Here is a 16,978-nt window from a genome sequence, read left to right as displayed (position 1 = left end):
CCAGATCAAATCTCTGACATTTGTAAACTGTCACCAGGCAGTTATACGTAAACATTTATTTTTAAATGGCCCATTAATGCAGACACCATGAGAAGAGAAAAAAATGTATTTTTAAAATGAAAGTTAAACCCTTGGTTACTGTATGTGTTTAAACAACTTCACATATATGTCTCTAGCGTGACATAAGCATGATGCAGCTCCCATGCAATGCTAAAATAATACAATGCAGCGGTCCATTCCAAGGTTGTAAAGCATTCAACTCCCACAGAGATGCAAACATATGCCTTTCATTGTGGAAAGGTTCTCTGATGATTACTCGTTACCCCAGATTCATGAAGCTCTGTTACAGGTCAACGCACCCAACGGGCATCAACTCCCTGGGACTTGAATAGGAATGAACACCCGGTTGGATAATCTGTAAGAGCGGTTGACTAATAATCCCATTGTCTTGGGTGGTTTATTGCACTTTAGGGTCAGTGAAAATGGCATCTATAATCCAAAATGTCTCGGCCACACTGGGGCTGTGATCAAAAATACACAATATGACGAATATAAATAAATATATATATATATATATATATATATATATATATATATATATATATATATATAGATATATATTCACTAGCAGCATGTGCGCGCACTGTAGTACACGTGAAAGATTGGGAACAGATATCCAAAAGTTCATTTCCTTTAGTTCTTTAAAAAGAGGCAACCCACAGAGTTTTCCCCTCCCCCCCTTTTTTTAGACAGGTTTGAAGCAGGGTGTCTCTGGGGACCCCCTGCTTCCAGAGTTACAGACCTCAGTAGTGGGTGCCAGTAACGACTCCAGGGTTTACATTATGGCTGCTTTCCAAAGTCCCCGGGCCAATAGGAAGCCGTAACATTACCCGGTGCGGCTTCGTATTGGCCCATGTGAATAAGGAGCCTTAAACTGCAGCAGACACAGACACCCCCTTCGGAGGCAAGTATCTGTCAGCAGGGGTCCTTAGAGCTGAAATGAATGGGGTTCAGCGCCAGAGACCCCCTGTTTCAATCCTATATTAAAATTGAAAATAAATAAATTATACAGCAACTATTCTAGACAAGAAAGTAAATAAAGAGACGTGACTGAAAGCCTCATCCAAGTAATGTTCAGTAACAAAATAAATGTTTCCAGGGTTTACTGGCACAGGTGCTAGCAACACAGTGCAAAAAAATGCAGTTAGTCATCTTAACCAGCAAAAGGTATGCATACGTTCTGCAGTTAAGGGAGTTCAGTTGGGCTTGCTTAAGATATCAACTAACCTAGAAGGATTCCACGAGATGCAACTGCAGCTCAGCTTGCACGAGATTTCATGCTGGAGAGACCACTGACTTAGATTCATGACGTCAGGAGCCTCGTACACCCTTACCACGCCGTCCGCAGAACAAGTGGCCAACATCAGACCCATGTGTTTTGGAGCAAACTTTACATCAGTAACAGACGTCCTGCTGTCCACAAGGGTAGTTCGTTTTACCTATAAATATATATATTAAAAATTAAAAAAAAAAATGTATGATTTTAAGCTGTAGCTCAGGGGTGTCAAACAACGCCGGCGGGCCGCCAAGCGCTTTTCTCTAGCCCACAGAGAAAGACCGGCGGTCTTGCATGGGGGGGAGGTGGGGGAGAAGGGGGTTCTGCGCTACCTCCAATGTCCCATGCTGCCACCATGCTCGCTGCAGCAGGAATTATCGCGAGGCTTGCCAGGTCACGTAATCCTGCTGCAGCGACCACGTGTCCGTGCGCTGAAGTTCTCGCCTCTGCTACATATGGCCTGAATGAAGTACAATGAAATCTAACCAGGTCCATCATATGAAGCGAGTGAAACCCCTGCTCTAGCTAGTATCTCCTGAATAGTGCATTAGATTTAAAAAATAAAAACAGCACTGGAAAGAGATCCTTTAAAAAACAAGTAGACTGCATGGACTGCGCCTGTAGTTTTCACACTGCCACCATGACCTACCACCTGGCAGACCAGAAGCCCTTATGACGTACCAAATATATCATAGGCACCCGTTTGTTTTTTCAGATGGAAATTGGGCTGACTGCGATGGAGCAACCAACCCAATGGAAACTGAATTGGAGCACCCTTCACTTCCCACATTAAGGGCCTGGAGCATTCACATGACGAAGAAGTAGCGGAGGACCAGTGCCTCACCGATGCCACCGCCCCCAACACTAACGTTAATAGCGCATTTGGAAAGTACTTCAGACAAAGAACTGCAATCTATTTTCTTGTTGGAAAACACTTTGACGTAATAAGTTCTTACCCAGTGACTCTGTCCACGCAGCTTATCATTTGATTCGCCTACTATTTCTTCCCATACTGCAGCTGTTCGGTCAAATGAGCACGAGGCCAAAACCTGGCCAAACTCTGGATGAGCCCAAGTGACGCGCCACACAGAACCACTATGTGTCTATAAGAGAGGAGAGACGCAAATAAAACACGGTGGTGAGAAACATCCCTTTTACTACTAGAGGCTAAACCCAAACATTCCTTCCAAGAATGAGGAGTTTATCTATAGGACACCAGTTTGCATTAGATGAATACATACAAAATATAGAATTACAACGGTACAATGAATAAGTCTGCATTTCAGGACTAATTACCTGTCAGACTTGGCTCAGACGGAAGTAAATAAATAGTAAGCAGTATGAGTACTTGCAGTGAGTGCCCAGCACCAAGAATGGTCATGTGTTTCTAGAAAAAAGCATGTCTAAATCATGCGTTGTGTGCAGGAACACAAGTTCTCATACGAACACATTCCTCCATTCTCCCAATATCTCGAACATGATGTCTGGAAGTCATGTATAAATTGATGTTGGTCTTTTTCTGATCACGAATATGGTACGTTACTGCCATTATACTGCACTTCAAAAACACGATTATGCCTTACAGATAAATAGTACGTAATGTTCTTATTATTTGTCTCATGTGCAGCCATTTACATTTTCTCAAATGCTTGTAGAAACAGAGAAACAATTATCAAAAACAAGGGCACCTGGTGGTGAACACCAAAGTGGTTCGTATTTGCAAAACTGGATTATTCATGTAAAAAGTAAAGTATTATTCAGCTCTGATCTCTCGTTATGCCCCTGCTCGTCTCCTGTGCTCTACCCATAACCGTCTCCTTCCCATACCTTTCACCTCTACTGCTCTCTCACCTTAAAACTTTTCCCCCTCACTGTACCTTACCTGTGGAACTCCCTTACACTCAGTATACACCAAGCACCTTCTCTCCCCACCTTTAAATCAAACCTGAAAACCCACCTCTTAAATGAAGCATCCCAACAGCCTGGACTCATGGCTATTGTCCCAGTCATTCCTGCCAAGAACTGCCATCTACTGCACTTGTTTCCTCACCTGCTGTCTCTAAGTTGCCCAACATACCACTTAGATTGTAAGCTCACTGGGGCAAGGATTTCAATTCCTATGGTCGAATCTTAGTCACGCTTATTATAATTCCCTGTATTGTCTTTGTAAAATCACTGAGTACACAGTGGGCGTTATTAAAATAAAAGATATATATAGAAGTATGAAGCGATGACCCAGATAGAACTGAAACAAATCCAGTATTAAAGCAGCACTCCTAGTGACACACACATACAAAAAATAAGTTTGAAGCAAGGTGTCTCTGCAGCTAAACCGCATTGATTTCAGCGCCAAAGACCATTTAAATGTTAAAAATAGATTTGCCGGAAGTGCTGCTTTAACAAGGTCAATAATATGTATGTATATATATTTGTTTAAACTTATTTCTCACCTTCCAGCTTGCAGTACAATGCCAATCACCATTTTCGATTTTGTCCCAAACCTATAAAAGAAGAAACAAAGTCAGAGCTTCATAGAAAGACACTGATGACTCAACAAATTGAGCACTTTAGTCAATAATTTAACAGTGTCCTGCATGGAGTAGTGATATCTGTTTCCAGCACAGAGGAAATTAATTTAATTATTTACAGTCAACCAACACCATGTTAATGCAATGCTCATTGTACGCTCACTGTCCTGCTTCAACTGCTGTCACAAAAAGCTGGTTATGCTATTAGACATAGGGTGCACAAACTTTTCCGTTTGTACCCACCTGTCTGCTTTGCCCCCTGCTCACGCCTCCCTCGTCAACGGCTCTCTGGCATAGGTGGCATCATATGATGGCACAACATCATGTTGCCATGGCAGCGTGTTACCATTTGACGCCGCGTCTCCGAAAAGCCGATAAGAGAGTTACAGAAGCCTCGAGCCTCCCCAGGCATTCACTTTAAATGTTGTGGGGAAGAGCGCGGGCCTCTGTAAACAACGCACGCCCCCCTTCACCCAGAAAATCTCACGCTCCCAAGTATTAGACCATAGACCTCAATGTAGCAGGTCAAGCTATCAGACTGCCTTTATGTATCCGTGCACCTATATAACAAATAGAAGTATGGAGGGGTTTTTATTTGCAGCAAGGCAATAATCAGCCCAACACATACCGCATTGTGTGCCATTTTCAATACCCTGTAAGGAAAGGTTTCCCATTCTGCTGAACTAGTTCATGTAAAACTCACATACTGTATTTAGATTTGTGATGGGAACAAGGAGTTATCGTTTTTAGAGTAAGAAAAGTTCACCGTGACAAAGCAGCATCAGTCACGTGAATCCACGGCGTCATTTGATGCCGAAGGCAAGGTAAGGAGAGGGCGCGAGCAGGCAGGGGTGCACAGCGGGGAACCTCTGCGCTCCCTTGCTGTATGTTAGGCTACGTGCACACGCCGCTTGCCGAGTTTAGTTGCTGCAATTTAAATTGTCCCAACCCCACTCACGCGGTGTGCGGGCAAGCACGCTCGCACAAGCCCCCACGTGCACGCTTGCAAAATAGACAGGACCCTGACAATCACGCTTGGGAGCTGGTGACGTCACCGCTCAAGCATGAGCGCGGTCAGCGCCAGCGGGGCCGCAGGCTAAGAGGAGTAGAGACATCTGCACTGAAGTGTTCAGTGGAGGTTTTTTTTATTTTTTTCCTGCGATAGTCACCAGATTTTTTTGAGAGTCTGATTGCTTGACTAAAGTCTGCTTTATCATTAAAGATGAACCCTTTTCAATGCTTAGTAAGCAAACCTTGCTCTGCATAAACATACAGATTAACTATAGCTCACTTAGAGGACTATTGGTTTGTGAATTGTATTTGGACACCGACCACCAAGCTGGATTTTCTATATACATTCATAGAGAGTGTGTATATTTGACAAAACAAAATTTGACAAGTTCACAAAAAAAACCCCGCCAAAATACAAAATCAAAGCACACTCTAAAAGTGAAAAGGCGTTAACACAAAGCATTACCAACCTTTCCACATCATGAACCACTTCACTGTTAATCACCACGAGCAGAGTCATCACCCCTAAACTTAGTTTTGTTAATGAATATATTTATATTACATGTATTTCAAACATACTGCAGGACACATCCTCCTAAAACTAGCAGGAGCAGGCACTCCAGAGGTGGTTCATAAAAAATAAAAAAAAGGGGGTATTTTAATCCACACAGATCAACATTTCATTCAAACACAGACCTTGGCAAGGGGATTAGAAAGCCCCAAACCACACTCCCCTCCCCTGCCTGGGGCCCTACCTGTGAAGCAGGACCTTACTCGGCGGTGAGAGCCCACCAAGGCAGCGATTGCAGAAGTTGGGCTCAACTTCAGGGTTCGGACCACCTGGGTGGGCTCTCTCTCCGCCCAAGGCCCCGCTGCACAGGTAGGGCCCCGGGAAAGAGCGAGTCCTGTAGAGATGCTGGAACGCTGCTCCAGTGAGCGAGTAGTATAGTATGGGCCCTGGTGTAGCTGAACCAGCTGCAACTACAGTAGTTCTGCCACCGAGCACTAGGCCAAGTGCTCTGCTCTAAACCCATCACATGGGATACTTTTGTTTACACCGACATATTTAGCGTATCACTTTTTCAATCCATGTTTCCTATTTTTATATAGTGTTGCAGGCAGGAACGGGTTTAAAGCAGATGATGCCCGTACTTGACCAACACAAAGTATAAGGTATTAACAGAGTTATCCATTAAACCGCAATGGCGCATGATCACATTAAGACTCCCACTGATGTCAAGTGGGTCAATCAAAATACAAGTGTTACTGGCTTCATTAAAAAGCAAATATCCTTAAATATATATCTTAAATATATATATCTATATATATATATAGTTTTTAATATATCTCAGAAACCCTAAATTTTGAGCATGTGAGCAATTTACTCTTATCTGTCTTAACGACACCACCACAATTACTTTGCAAACAGAACAGAACAATGCCATTAGAATAGGGTTAGCCAACTCCAGTCCTCAAAGACCACCAACAGGTCAGGTTTTCAGGATATCCCCACATCTGGACAGGTGGCTCAATCAATGGCTCAGTCTTGCTGTAGCGGGACCACTTGAAAAACCTGTGCTGAAGCAAGGATATCCTTAACACCCAACCTGCTGGTGGCCCCTGAGGCCTGGAGTTGATCACCCCAGCCTTAGAACCATAAAAACCCCATTAAATATATATATGACTCTCCAATTTCCTGCCTCCTTTGAGGAATAAATGGCATGTCTGTGAGCGAATGAATAAGGGGGCTAGCACCCAAAATCAGCGGTCCCCACGTACGTGCACAGGACCAGTGTCACAGCACCCCCAACACAGGTTACCCCAAAACAGAAATAAATTAGCTGCTGTCACCAACTACAGCATAACCCTACAGAACTGAAAAAGGTCCAGCAATGCACTGCATACTCCCACAGCACTGACGGGTTACATTAAACAAGAAATCATGGTGCTGACCTGTGCCATTCACAAAAAAAAATAAGGAGGTGCCTTAGACCTCCGTGGAGGCTGAAACGAGTGGTGCTGCAGCCCCAGGTTTATATATTTATACATTAAGGCAGGGGTGCACAACTCCATCCCTCAAGGGCCACCAACAGGCCAGGTTTAAAGGATATGCCCGTTTCAGCACAGGTGGCTCAATCAAAATTGAGCCACCTGTGCTAAAGCAGGAATAGCCTTAAAACCTGGCCGGTTGGTGACCCTTGAGGACTGGAGGTTTGCACCCCTGCATTAAGGTACTGCAAGCATGTTTTCGTACGAACAGCACCCCCAGCACTGATACCCTCTAAACACGTTACACAGCTGTGATCATGAAATACTATGTGCTTATCAGCTGCAGACTTTTGCCCTCCCTCAATAAATTAACTTTGAGCACAGTGCAGTCATGGTAATTAGGCAGCATTGCAATGTTCAGCAGAGGGAGCCAGGGCTGCTTGCACCCCCCCAAATCTCAGAGAGGACCACTCCCGTGCTGATCTCCCTGGACACCCACACCTCCACTTCCCACGTGTTCGCTCGCTCGCTCATACTTTCACGCTCTGGTCGCTGGAGCAGGTCGCCATCCTCCTGCCATGGAAGTCGAAGGACACATCGTGGATGAGATCCTTGTGATCGGCCGCGATGCTCTTGGCAACGAACATGCCGGTTGGGGTAAAGCGAGCAGCGCCGCCCGAACTCTGGCTGATCTGCAGGAGGCCGCTCGTGACGTCACAGAGGGAGCCGCGCGAGAAGTTCCAGCAACGGAACCACTTTGAATTCGCTTGTGCTCAGCGGCGATTGTGACGTCACAGGGCCTGCCGTTTAGCGCGCATGCGTTGGCAGCGCGCAACTTTCAATTATCCGCGTATGGGACACGTGATGTTATGCTGACCGTGTCACGTGTTATGCTGACCGTGTCACGTGCTCCTAGTCTGGATTTCCAATTTCATTCCAGCACGTTTAAAAATAGGATGTAAACACTTGTCTGTGTCACGTCTTTTAACCTGTGTTTCCCTATCAGAGATGGTTCATGTTTTGTTTTTGTTTTTACAAAATCATTCGAATAAAAAAAAAATATAAATAAATTAAAGTGCATAAAAACAAAACACCTTCCAATTGTACCTTTTCAGCAGGTACTGTGTCTATATCTTATGCCCTCTACCTATAGAAGCAGCAGTCCCCACTTCAATGGACATATTTGTTCACCGGTACCTGAAAAGGGGGTTCCCCAGAGCTCATCCATGACCCTGGACCAGGGTTGCCACCTTCTACTGAAGGCCAAGCCAGAGTGGGGGAACCCTTGTTGGGAGGAGTGGTGGTGCGGCGTCTTCCGGCATTCTGTTGAAATTCCCCCTCCAACTGCAGTGAACATGGCTGCAATGCGTCAAATGACGCCGCGTTGCCATAGCAACCGGACGCTACGTGTCTTTATGACGCTACGCGGTGCTGCGTTGCCATGGCATCATGATGTCATTTGGCGTCGGTTGCCATGGCATGCGGCGTTATTTGACGCCACTCAGCCATGTTAACTGTAGTTAAAGGGGGAATTGCATGAAAATAACGAAGAATTTATTTATAAAATATTTTACCAGGAAGTAATACATTGAGAGTTACTTCTCGTTTTCAAGTATGTCCTGGGCACAGAGTAAAACAAATAATACATGGTAATGCCGAAGACGCTGCCGCACCACACCGCACACTGCCAACACCCGGAGATTGATAATGGCAACCCGTAGCCTGGAGGTAAGTGCCTGAATTCCAGAGTCTCCAGGTCAAACCCGGAGAGGTGGCAACACTGCCCAAAACATCCAGGGACTCCAAGATATTTGTAGTTTTTGTGTGTGCCAGTTTTGATACAAAAAACTACAAATATGGATTAGGGGTCACTCACCAATAGTAAGCAACAATGTCATCAGCTTCTCTATTGGCCCAGGCCATGACCCAAACACCATTTTGTACCCAGTGATTATATATTATGCCTGTTGACGGTGCAAAGCCTCGAGGGAGAACTGTGGAGCTTCTGGAACCTCTGCTTTAGGTAAAATTAAAATGAGCAGCATAAAATGCTGCTTTAACCCTTTGGGTGACCCAGGATGTAGTCACTACTTCATAGGGACTGGCACTCCTTGGGCCCCATAACTTAGTGACTGCATTTTTCCAGTACATAGCCTCCTCTGTTTCCTGGAAAATAGTTGCCACAGTCACATGACCGCACTGCTGGAGGGGCATGACCCCATGTCATGATAATATGAGATATTATGTACTTTAATCAATATGGTGATTCAGAGGTTAAAGTGGTTACTATTCGTTTTAAAAGTACACGGATGTTTAATGGCCTGTTAAACCCTTGGTGAGGCCTAGTTTTAGGGCTGATAAAATCTGGAGATAAGGGCATCTGTTTTGCCAGAGAGGGGTTCATTTATGGCCCCTCTGACATCCAAGTAAACAGGACTTTTAGAGGTACTTTCAAAGCATTCTCTGGAGGATTCTGCAAGGTTCAGGGGGCATGGCTATGAAATTCCACAAAGGAAGGAATGTATTAAAACTGAGGTTATTTGGTGATAACTTCTATCTTAATGTATAACGTCTAGATATCTGTAATCGTTGCAAGGAGACGCATGCAATAAGACAACACACTACATGAGTAAGGGGTACCAGGGGCATATCCATTTGTCCCTCAAATTTCGGAGCAAGACGGTCAAAATGAGTATGGTTATATCCTTCATAATCGCTTGAATCTGTATTAGAGAAAATAACTTATGAGTGCGTCTATATATCGAGGTATGAATTTAAACGTTTTTTTAAGGAGATTTTTTTTCTAAATTCGTAAAACCGTCAACCTAGCAACTGATTTATGATGGGGGTGAGATGTTGTTTTCAATGGAAAAATAATGATATATAGGGCTTGCCCTGGAGTTATGAAATCAGAATTCAACAGAGGTGTGTTTGGGATCAAACACATGAATTGTCATATTTCTACACCAGTGACCTCTCTGGGGGAAAACTTATGACATGGTAACGTACTGTATATGGATTTCAGTTTTATGTTTTATCCTGTTATTTTAAGAAAGTTGTGACAGGGTAAATGAACGTCACCAGCCATATACCTGGCAAACCTATGTTTAGGCTTGCAGTGCAGCAGTGACGAGGTTAAGTTTCAGTTGAGAAGAGCTGCTTAATTAGTCTGACCCCAGCTGCATAATCAAGGTGTTTAAAAAACCCCAGGCTGTACACACATGCAAGCTAGCTGGTCAGGAGACAGGACTGAAATGCTGAAGAGATTACTGCTATAAGGTCTGTTTTTCAAAGTACATGTGTGATGAACTGTCTGTGTCCTGCATGCTGAAGAGAAGCTGCCTTGTTTTCTATGCTGAAGAGAAGCTATTTTGTTTTTGTCTGCTGAAGAGAAGCTATTTTGTTTTGTGTGCTGTATGTTTTTAAGGCTCAATAAAGAAGCCTTATCATGAGAACCCGCGTGTGTGGTTGCATGTACCCTGCAACAAAACTGTTCTGCATTTATTGTAACTGCATGTGCTTGTGTAGCCAGGTCTCCCCAGCCTGTCAGTACCCCCCTCACCTAGCTGCCGATCGCGGGTGCCGCCGAGTTCAATGGCGGCCCCGTCGGCGTATCGTAGGGGTGAGGGCGGTCAGGCTCCTGCTCGGGGGTTGCCGGGGACGCGTGCGGCCGGTTGCCAAGGCCGCGATCGCGTCGCTGGGCTCCCGGCGCTCCCGGAGCAGGTCTGTGAGGCCGCCGCCATTGCATAGCCACTCGCGCATGCGCAGTGATCGCGTAGGCGCGGAAGAGTCCCTGGAGCTAGGGAGACGTCGCGCGAGTGTAGGGAAAGTGCAGGAAGGGTTGAGGCGGCCCCCAAAGACTCGCGCATGCGCAGGGCAAGTGCGCAAGCGGCCCCAATGCCAGGATAGGCTCTATGGGACTACAACTCCCATGGAGCATAGCGAGGGAGGCATCAGGTGCCTCATAGGAGCCAATAGGGCTGAAGGATTGCCCTGGAGCGAGAAAGGATACATTTCGCGGGCTTGCAGCACGTTGGGCAGTGAGAGACCGGAGCAGCCCAGGGAAGGAGGAAGGGTACAGGAGTCAGGGACTCCCTGTACTAGGCCAGCACCCCCAGGGCCCGAGGTATCTAGTTACCCCCATGTAGAGAGTGTTGCCAGGGACTGCCCTAGGTTAAGGGACCCTGTCACTCAGGATTGCAGTTGGAGCCAGGGAGCTGTGAGGGAAGGAAGGGTGCGGGGAGCGAGTGCAGCTCCTGCCCCAAATAGGTACCCACACCCCAGGTAGGCCCCAACTCCCCACTAGGTTAGTGGGTAAATGCGCAGGGAGGCCCGAGATAGGGACGCTGCCCTTAGTGTTAGTGAGCGGTCTGGTCAGAATCACGGTTGTCAGTGCGGTGAGGTTTGACAGGCATGCACAGTGGTGCGCAGCATGTTGGCTGTCAGCATCCAATAGGTTGCAGCGCGTTACTGCAAGTGCTGGAAGTACTAGATGTAGTTAGTCAGGACTGCGAAGGCTAGTTGTAGGGGTAGAGTAGAACAGGGAACTGTAAGGGGAGCGAGGCAGGCTATTAACCCCTTAGGTCCCAGATAGGTTCTCACCCCCAGTTGTGGTACTACAGGGACAGGCCCTAGGTTAGGGTTCCTGTTACATTAGTGCCAAGTGTTAGTTAGGGACTCAGCGGATGCTGCTGTCCCTGTGAAGAGGTTCGGACCCACGTTGGGGTCCCCAGAGACTTTCATCAGAATAGGATCGCCACTGGCGGGCCGCGTGCCAGGAGTTCGGTTGGAGGATCAGACGGATTCATCACACGTCTGACCCTTTGCGAAGCAAGTTGCTGATCCGAGTACCGGAGTGCTCGGCAGGTACCATACAGTCATAAGTGCACCAACGGGCCCCTTAGTGTAACTGTGACTGCGCAGTCACCCACGTTCTCTCCAAGAGTGCGGGACATTGGGTGGGGTTCTTTGGACACTGGGTGGGATCACCTGGTGTTCGGGAAGCGTCCTGCGCGACGCAGTAGGTGTCTCCTCTAGAGAGGGACACAGGTTATATTGTGGTATTGCCGTGATACGTTGTTTGCATGTTAGTAAAGTCCTTAGTTATTATACCTCACCGTGTATGTTATTATTGATTGTCCTGCGAGGAACCACTCCCCCTCTGGTGGGAGCCATCGCAGGTGGAGGCGCTGTATCGAGTAAGTGGTTGTCCCTAGTATTGTATTGCCCCAGGTTCCCCGTGTCGGAAGCTCAGCCCTGCTGTGAGCCAACAGGTAATGCACAACACCTATGGTAACACCGTATGTTCCCTTGCACCCCACACTATATCTGCGATTGGGGGGGGGGGAATACCCGTTACACTTGTAATAATTTTTCTCTAATCTAAGCACTGTATGTTTCTATATAAAAACCTTAGTCAGACCAGAAACCAAATACCTGACTAGATAGCTTGAAGATATTAAGATCATGCGATATATAAATGACATGAAAGTCCAAGCAATAATAATAAAAACCACCGTTGGTCCTTTGGAGTTGCAGGCTGCTTTCTCCGTGTGAAAAACTACGCCCAGTGAAAATCTAGGAAAAGGGAAAAAAAGAAAGAGAAGGCGCACTCTCCTAGTGAAATATTGCTTGAACAGTTGTGAGAGGAAATGTGGTAAAGTTATGGATGGGAGATACATAAGCTCTGCATCTGCAAATTATACCTATCCCTACTAAGGGTTGAAGGCCCAGGGAAGGTTTTGCAAATGAAGCCAGGTACAGATCACCTGGCCTTAATCAACAGAGTATTAGAAAGGGCTGGCTGGATCAGTTCTTCCCTCTCCCTTATACCAGCTAAGAGAGCTGAATGCTACAGACAGGCACTGGCCTGCAACAGGTTTGGTTTATGATGTATGTGTTTTGTTGTTTGGTAAGTGGGAATGTCACCCAAAGATAACTAGAAAAATGCTCGGATAGAGCTAGGATTTATTTTGATTCTTTTGTTTGTCTCGATTTTGTCTGCTGGAGTGACTAAAATATAAAGCACTTAAACCAGAGCTGGATGGTCCTGTGACTGTGATTTACCCTAAAAGACAGTGGGTTTTAAGGTACCCAAATAAGAACCCTTCAGACAAAAAGGGTATTTTGTCACATTTGGTGGAGAATGCGGGCACCCACATTATATGTCTGAGGGTATAAAACCACTTCAAACTCACCATGGAGGCTACCTCTACACAGCAGCAGGCTACCTTTGCACAACAAGAAACTAACTTTACACAACAGCAGATACACCAGCAGGCTATCTTTGCACAGCAGCAGACTAACGCTGCCCAACAGCAGGCCACAGCTTCTCAGCAAGAGACCAAAAGGATACATGCTGAGGCACTCAGAGTGACCCGTGAGGAACAGCAAAGTGCCATCCGTGAGCTGCGACAGGAGATCCAGCCTGTGTCTGAGAGGCTGAGCGGGGACCCTGATGGGAGATACCAAGGACCCAAGGCGATTCGGGCCAGTCATTACCTTCAAAAGATGACTGCAACGATGATGTTGAGGCATACCTTCTTGCATTTGAGAGCACAGCAGAAAGAGAGGGATGCCGGCAGCTGAGTGGGTAAGCATACTGGCAACGTTCCTGAGCGGAGAACCTCAAAAGGCTTACTATTACCTAGAACCGGCACAAGCCAGCGACTACAAGTTGAAGGATGAAATTCTATCAAACCTGGGAGTGACCGCTGCAGTACGGGCTCAAAGGTTCCACTTATGGTCGTATTCCTCTGATAAGGTTGCAAGATCCCAAATGTTTGACCTCATACACCTTCCCAGAAAGTGGCTTCAACCTAAAGTTAAAGCACATTGTGGAGCTTTTAGTGATGGACCGCTTTTTACGGGGCCTTCCTGCTACCCTGCGTCGGTGGGTCAGTCAAAGTAACCCCCATACAGCGGACCAGATGATTGCTTTGGTGGAGAGATATGTTGCTGCAGGAGAACTCTTATGCCTGCTCCAGCTGAACAAACCCGCAATTCCAAGGCCCAGGTTCCTGCAAAACCTGGTAGGACTGTTCAGGATTTAAGGGAAACTGGAGAGCAACAGGTATATTCCCAAGATCCCAGGGACACTACTCCAGGAGCAAGGGGCGCATTCAGACGTAACAGATCTGGAAAAGGAACTTATTGGGGGTCAGATTGTTATAAAATGTTTTAAATGTAATGAGGTTGGTCATACAGTCAAGGACTGCCCACTTAAAGATGAACTCATGGAATGCAATATGGGTAAAAGATGGGACCATACTCATTTTGTGGATGCATTGGATCTAATAATAATGATGGTGGTAATAATTTTCATTTGTGCTGTGAAAGTGAATGGGAAAATGTCTAAAGCACTGCTTAATTCAGGAAGTATGGTTACCTTATGTAACAGAGTGCTCACCATAAACAAGGCGTGACGTGAGGCCGAGGTGAGGATAGATATATAATGCCACCCACAGCCGCGGGGGCGCGTCTGAAGTGTAGATTAGTCGAAGTTGCTGGGTCGAGTTTGGAGAAGTAAGTATAGTCAAAGATACTTGCCGAGTTCTGGGTTGGAGAGTGGCGGATCGTTGCAGGTACTTTAGCCGTGGTCAGGATTGGAGAGATGCGAATCGTCGTGATACTTTGCCAAGGTCGGGGTTGGAGAGGTGTGGATCGTCATTGGTAGCCGGGGTCAGGAGTATAGAAGAGTGGAGTCCAGAGAGAGAGCCAAGGTTAAGAACAGAGAGCTAGGAACAAGGAGCAAGACAAGACTGTGGAGGCAAGGTTAGCAGTGAACACTTGAAACAACAAAGGTTTATGCTCAGCCAAATTGCCAGTGTGACGGCTCAGCATATTGTGATGATATTGTGAAATTGAAGCGTGTGAAGAATAGGGACCACCTAGCCTGCCAAGAGCCCAGTCGACGTGCCCCCTCAATGTACAACAAGTTTTTGTAATCCGTCAATATGGTGACCGGAATCTCAGTGCCCTCCAGCAAGTAGAAACAAAAGGGGGGTAGGAGTTTATTCAATTTGGCTCTCCCTCATTCAACTATGATTAACTTCTGATATTGGTGGTTATTTCCATCTCGCTGATTCGCAGTCTCTATCCCTAACATCTCATTGCTAATAAGCATATAAGTGGCAATATATATCTCAGGGATCTTCACTGCTTTGTTTAACTCTGTTTAATATATTTTTATTACACTTACACAAACACTTGATAATATATGTTTTAAATTATTAGTAATAAAGGTAAAATTTTATGTAATCGAGAGGTGTGCATTTAAGTGAATTTTCCTTGGTACACAATCACTTTGTGTCCCCCTTTTTACCCTCCAGCAAGTGCCTCCACTTTTCCAGAGCTATCTTGATTGCGAATAGTTCGCAATTCCCCACGTCATAGTTCCTTTGGGCGGAAGAAAATTGCTTAAAGTACGTGCAGGGATGGAGTTGGCTTTGTGGTTCCTCCTCTGGGAGAGTATAGCTCCTGCTCCTACATCGGAGGCGTCAACATCCAGAGTGAACGGTTGAGCAGGATCTAGGTGTATCAGGATGGGTGCCGATACAAATGCTCTTTTAATCCTCTCAAAAGCCTGGAGAGCCTCAGCAGGCCAATTCGTGGGATCGGCTCCTTTCTTGGTCAACGCCGTGATCGGGGCTACTACTGAAGAAAAGTCCTGAATGAATCTCCGGTAGTAGTTGGCGTAGCCAAGAAATCTCTGGATAGCCTTGAGGGAAAGAGGACATGGCCACTCTAAGACGGCTTTAACCTTGACGGGGTCCATAGCGAGGCCGGTATCCGAGATAATGTAGCCGAGGAAGGAGGTGGACCTCTTGTGGAAATGGCATTTTTCTAACTTTGCGAAAAGGTGGTTCTCTCTTAAACGCTGCAAGACTTGTCTGACGTGACCTGTATGTTCTTAGGTAGATATGGAGAAAATTAGGATGTCGTCCAGATATACTATCATATGACTATCCAGTAGGTCCCTGAAGATATAATTAACAAAGTCTTGAAAGACCGCCGGCGCGTTAAAAAAGACCAAACGGCATGACTCGGTACTCGTAGTGCCCATCACGAGTATTGAAGGCTGTCTTCCTCGTCTCCCCAACTAATCCTGACCAGGTTGTAGGCACCTCTGAGATCTAATTTTGTGAAAATGATATTTCCTTGAAGTCTGGCAAAGAGATCGGCTATCAACGGGAGGGGATAGCGGTTCTGTATGGTGAGTTTGTTGAGGCCCTAGTAATCTATGCAGGGTCTGAGAGACATGTCCTTGTTTTTGACAAAAAAGAATCCTGCCCCTGCGGGCGACGAAGATTTTCGAATGAACCCTGTAACAGGGAATTTATCCCTGTTCAGAATATGCCACTAATCTGGCAGTGTGTTGGTTAATTGGATCCAGCAGTTAACCAACTTCACCTGGCTGATTAGAGGTTTGTTAGAAAAATCCTGTTCCCAGAAACAGGAAGGAGATTTTCCTCAGTACACAAGGATGCTGACAAGAGGAAAGAGGTCTTGAGCAGAAAGGCTCTGCTGAGATCAAGACACCCAAAGACCTATATTCCTGGACACAGGGGACACAGGAACCTACCAGAGATTGACATAAAGGGCCACCTGCTTTAAGGTATCTCTTGAGACTTTGGGGAATAGGGTGGTAATGGGATTATCCCTCAAGCCCTGGAGAAAGGGACTGGGGAAGTAAGTTAGCCCTTAAACAGAGATAGGCGTTTGTTGTTTTCAAATGTTTTGCTGTGTTAAAAGGGACAGGCGCAATAAAGCCTTATTTTAATTTCACCTTAAAACAGTCTCCATTGCATACCTCTGCACATGTCCTCTTATATATGGTGTCAGAAGTTGGGATGAGAGGTGGCCCTTGAAGTTAAAAGGGGCCCCGGAGACTGCCTGTGAATATTTTTTGTGCTTTTGCCTGCATAGTTCCTGCAAACAGCCTGAGCAACAAAGCAAAGAATCCCATGCAGCAGAGACCAGAATTAAAGGGATACACATCCAGGCAGGAAATCTACACTGCACTGAAGAAAGCCACAAAACCACAGATGGACTCTTTTCCCCAATCCCAAGAGGAGAGAGAGAGAGAGACTGCTGAAGCAGGTAAACCTTACTT

The 16,978-nt window shown here is 46.0% G+C and overlaps 1 protein-coding gene across 1 annotated transcript in view; it reads right to left on the bottom strand.

Annotated features, from left to right (window-relative positions):
* CEP192 (centrosomal protein 192) overlaps positions 1 to 7,677 on the bottom strand; it is a 140,818-nt gene extending 133,141 nt beyond the window's left edge. Inside the window, exons 1-4 of the mRNA XM_075588525.1 lie at positions 7,401 to 7,677; positions 3,787 to 3,837; positions 2,293 to 2,439; positions 1,288 to 1,499 (exon numbers count right to left, since the gene is read on the bottom strand). Coding sequence (XP_075444640.1) covers positions 1,288 to 1,499; positions 2,293 to 2,439; positions 3,787 to 3,837; positions 7,401 to 7,511 — 521 coding nt within the window. The 5' untranslated portion in view covers positions 7,512 to 7,677. The remainder of the gene's footprint in view (positions 1 to 1,287; positions 1,500 to 2,292; positions 2,440 to 3,786; positions 3,838 to 7,400) is intronic.
* Positions 7,678 to 16,978: the final 9,301 nt, after the last annotated feature.

This window comes from Ascaphus truei, chromosome 2 (assembly GCF_040206685.1).
Source record: "Ascaphus truei isolate aAscTru1 chromosome 2, aAscTru1.hap1, whole genome shotgun sequence".
In the NCBI taxonomy this organism is placed as follows: domain Eukaryota; kingdom Metazoa; phylum Chordata; class Amphibia; order Anura; family Ascaphidae; genus Ascaphus; species Ascaphus truei.
Note: the sequence above shows the minus strand (reverse complement) of the source record. Positions and strands in the feature narration are given on the sequence as shown.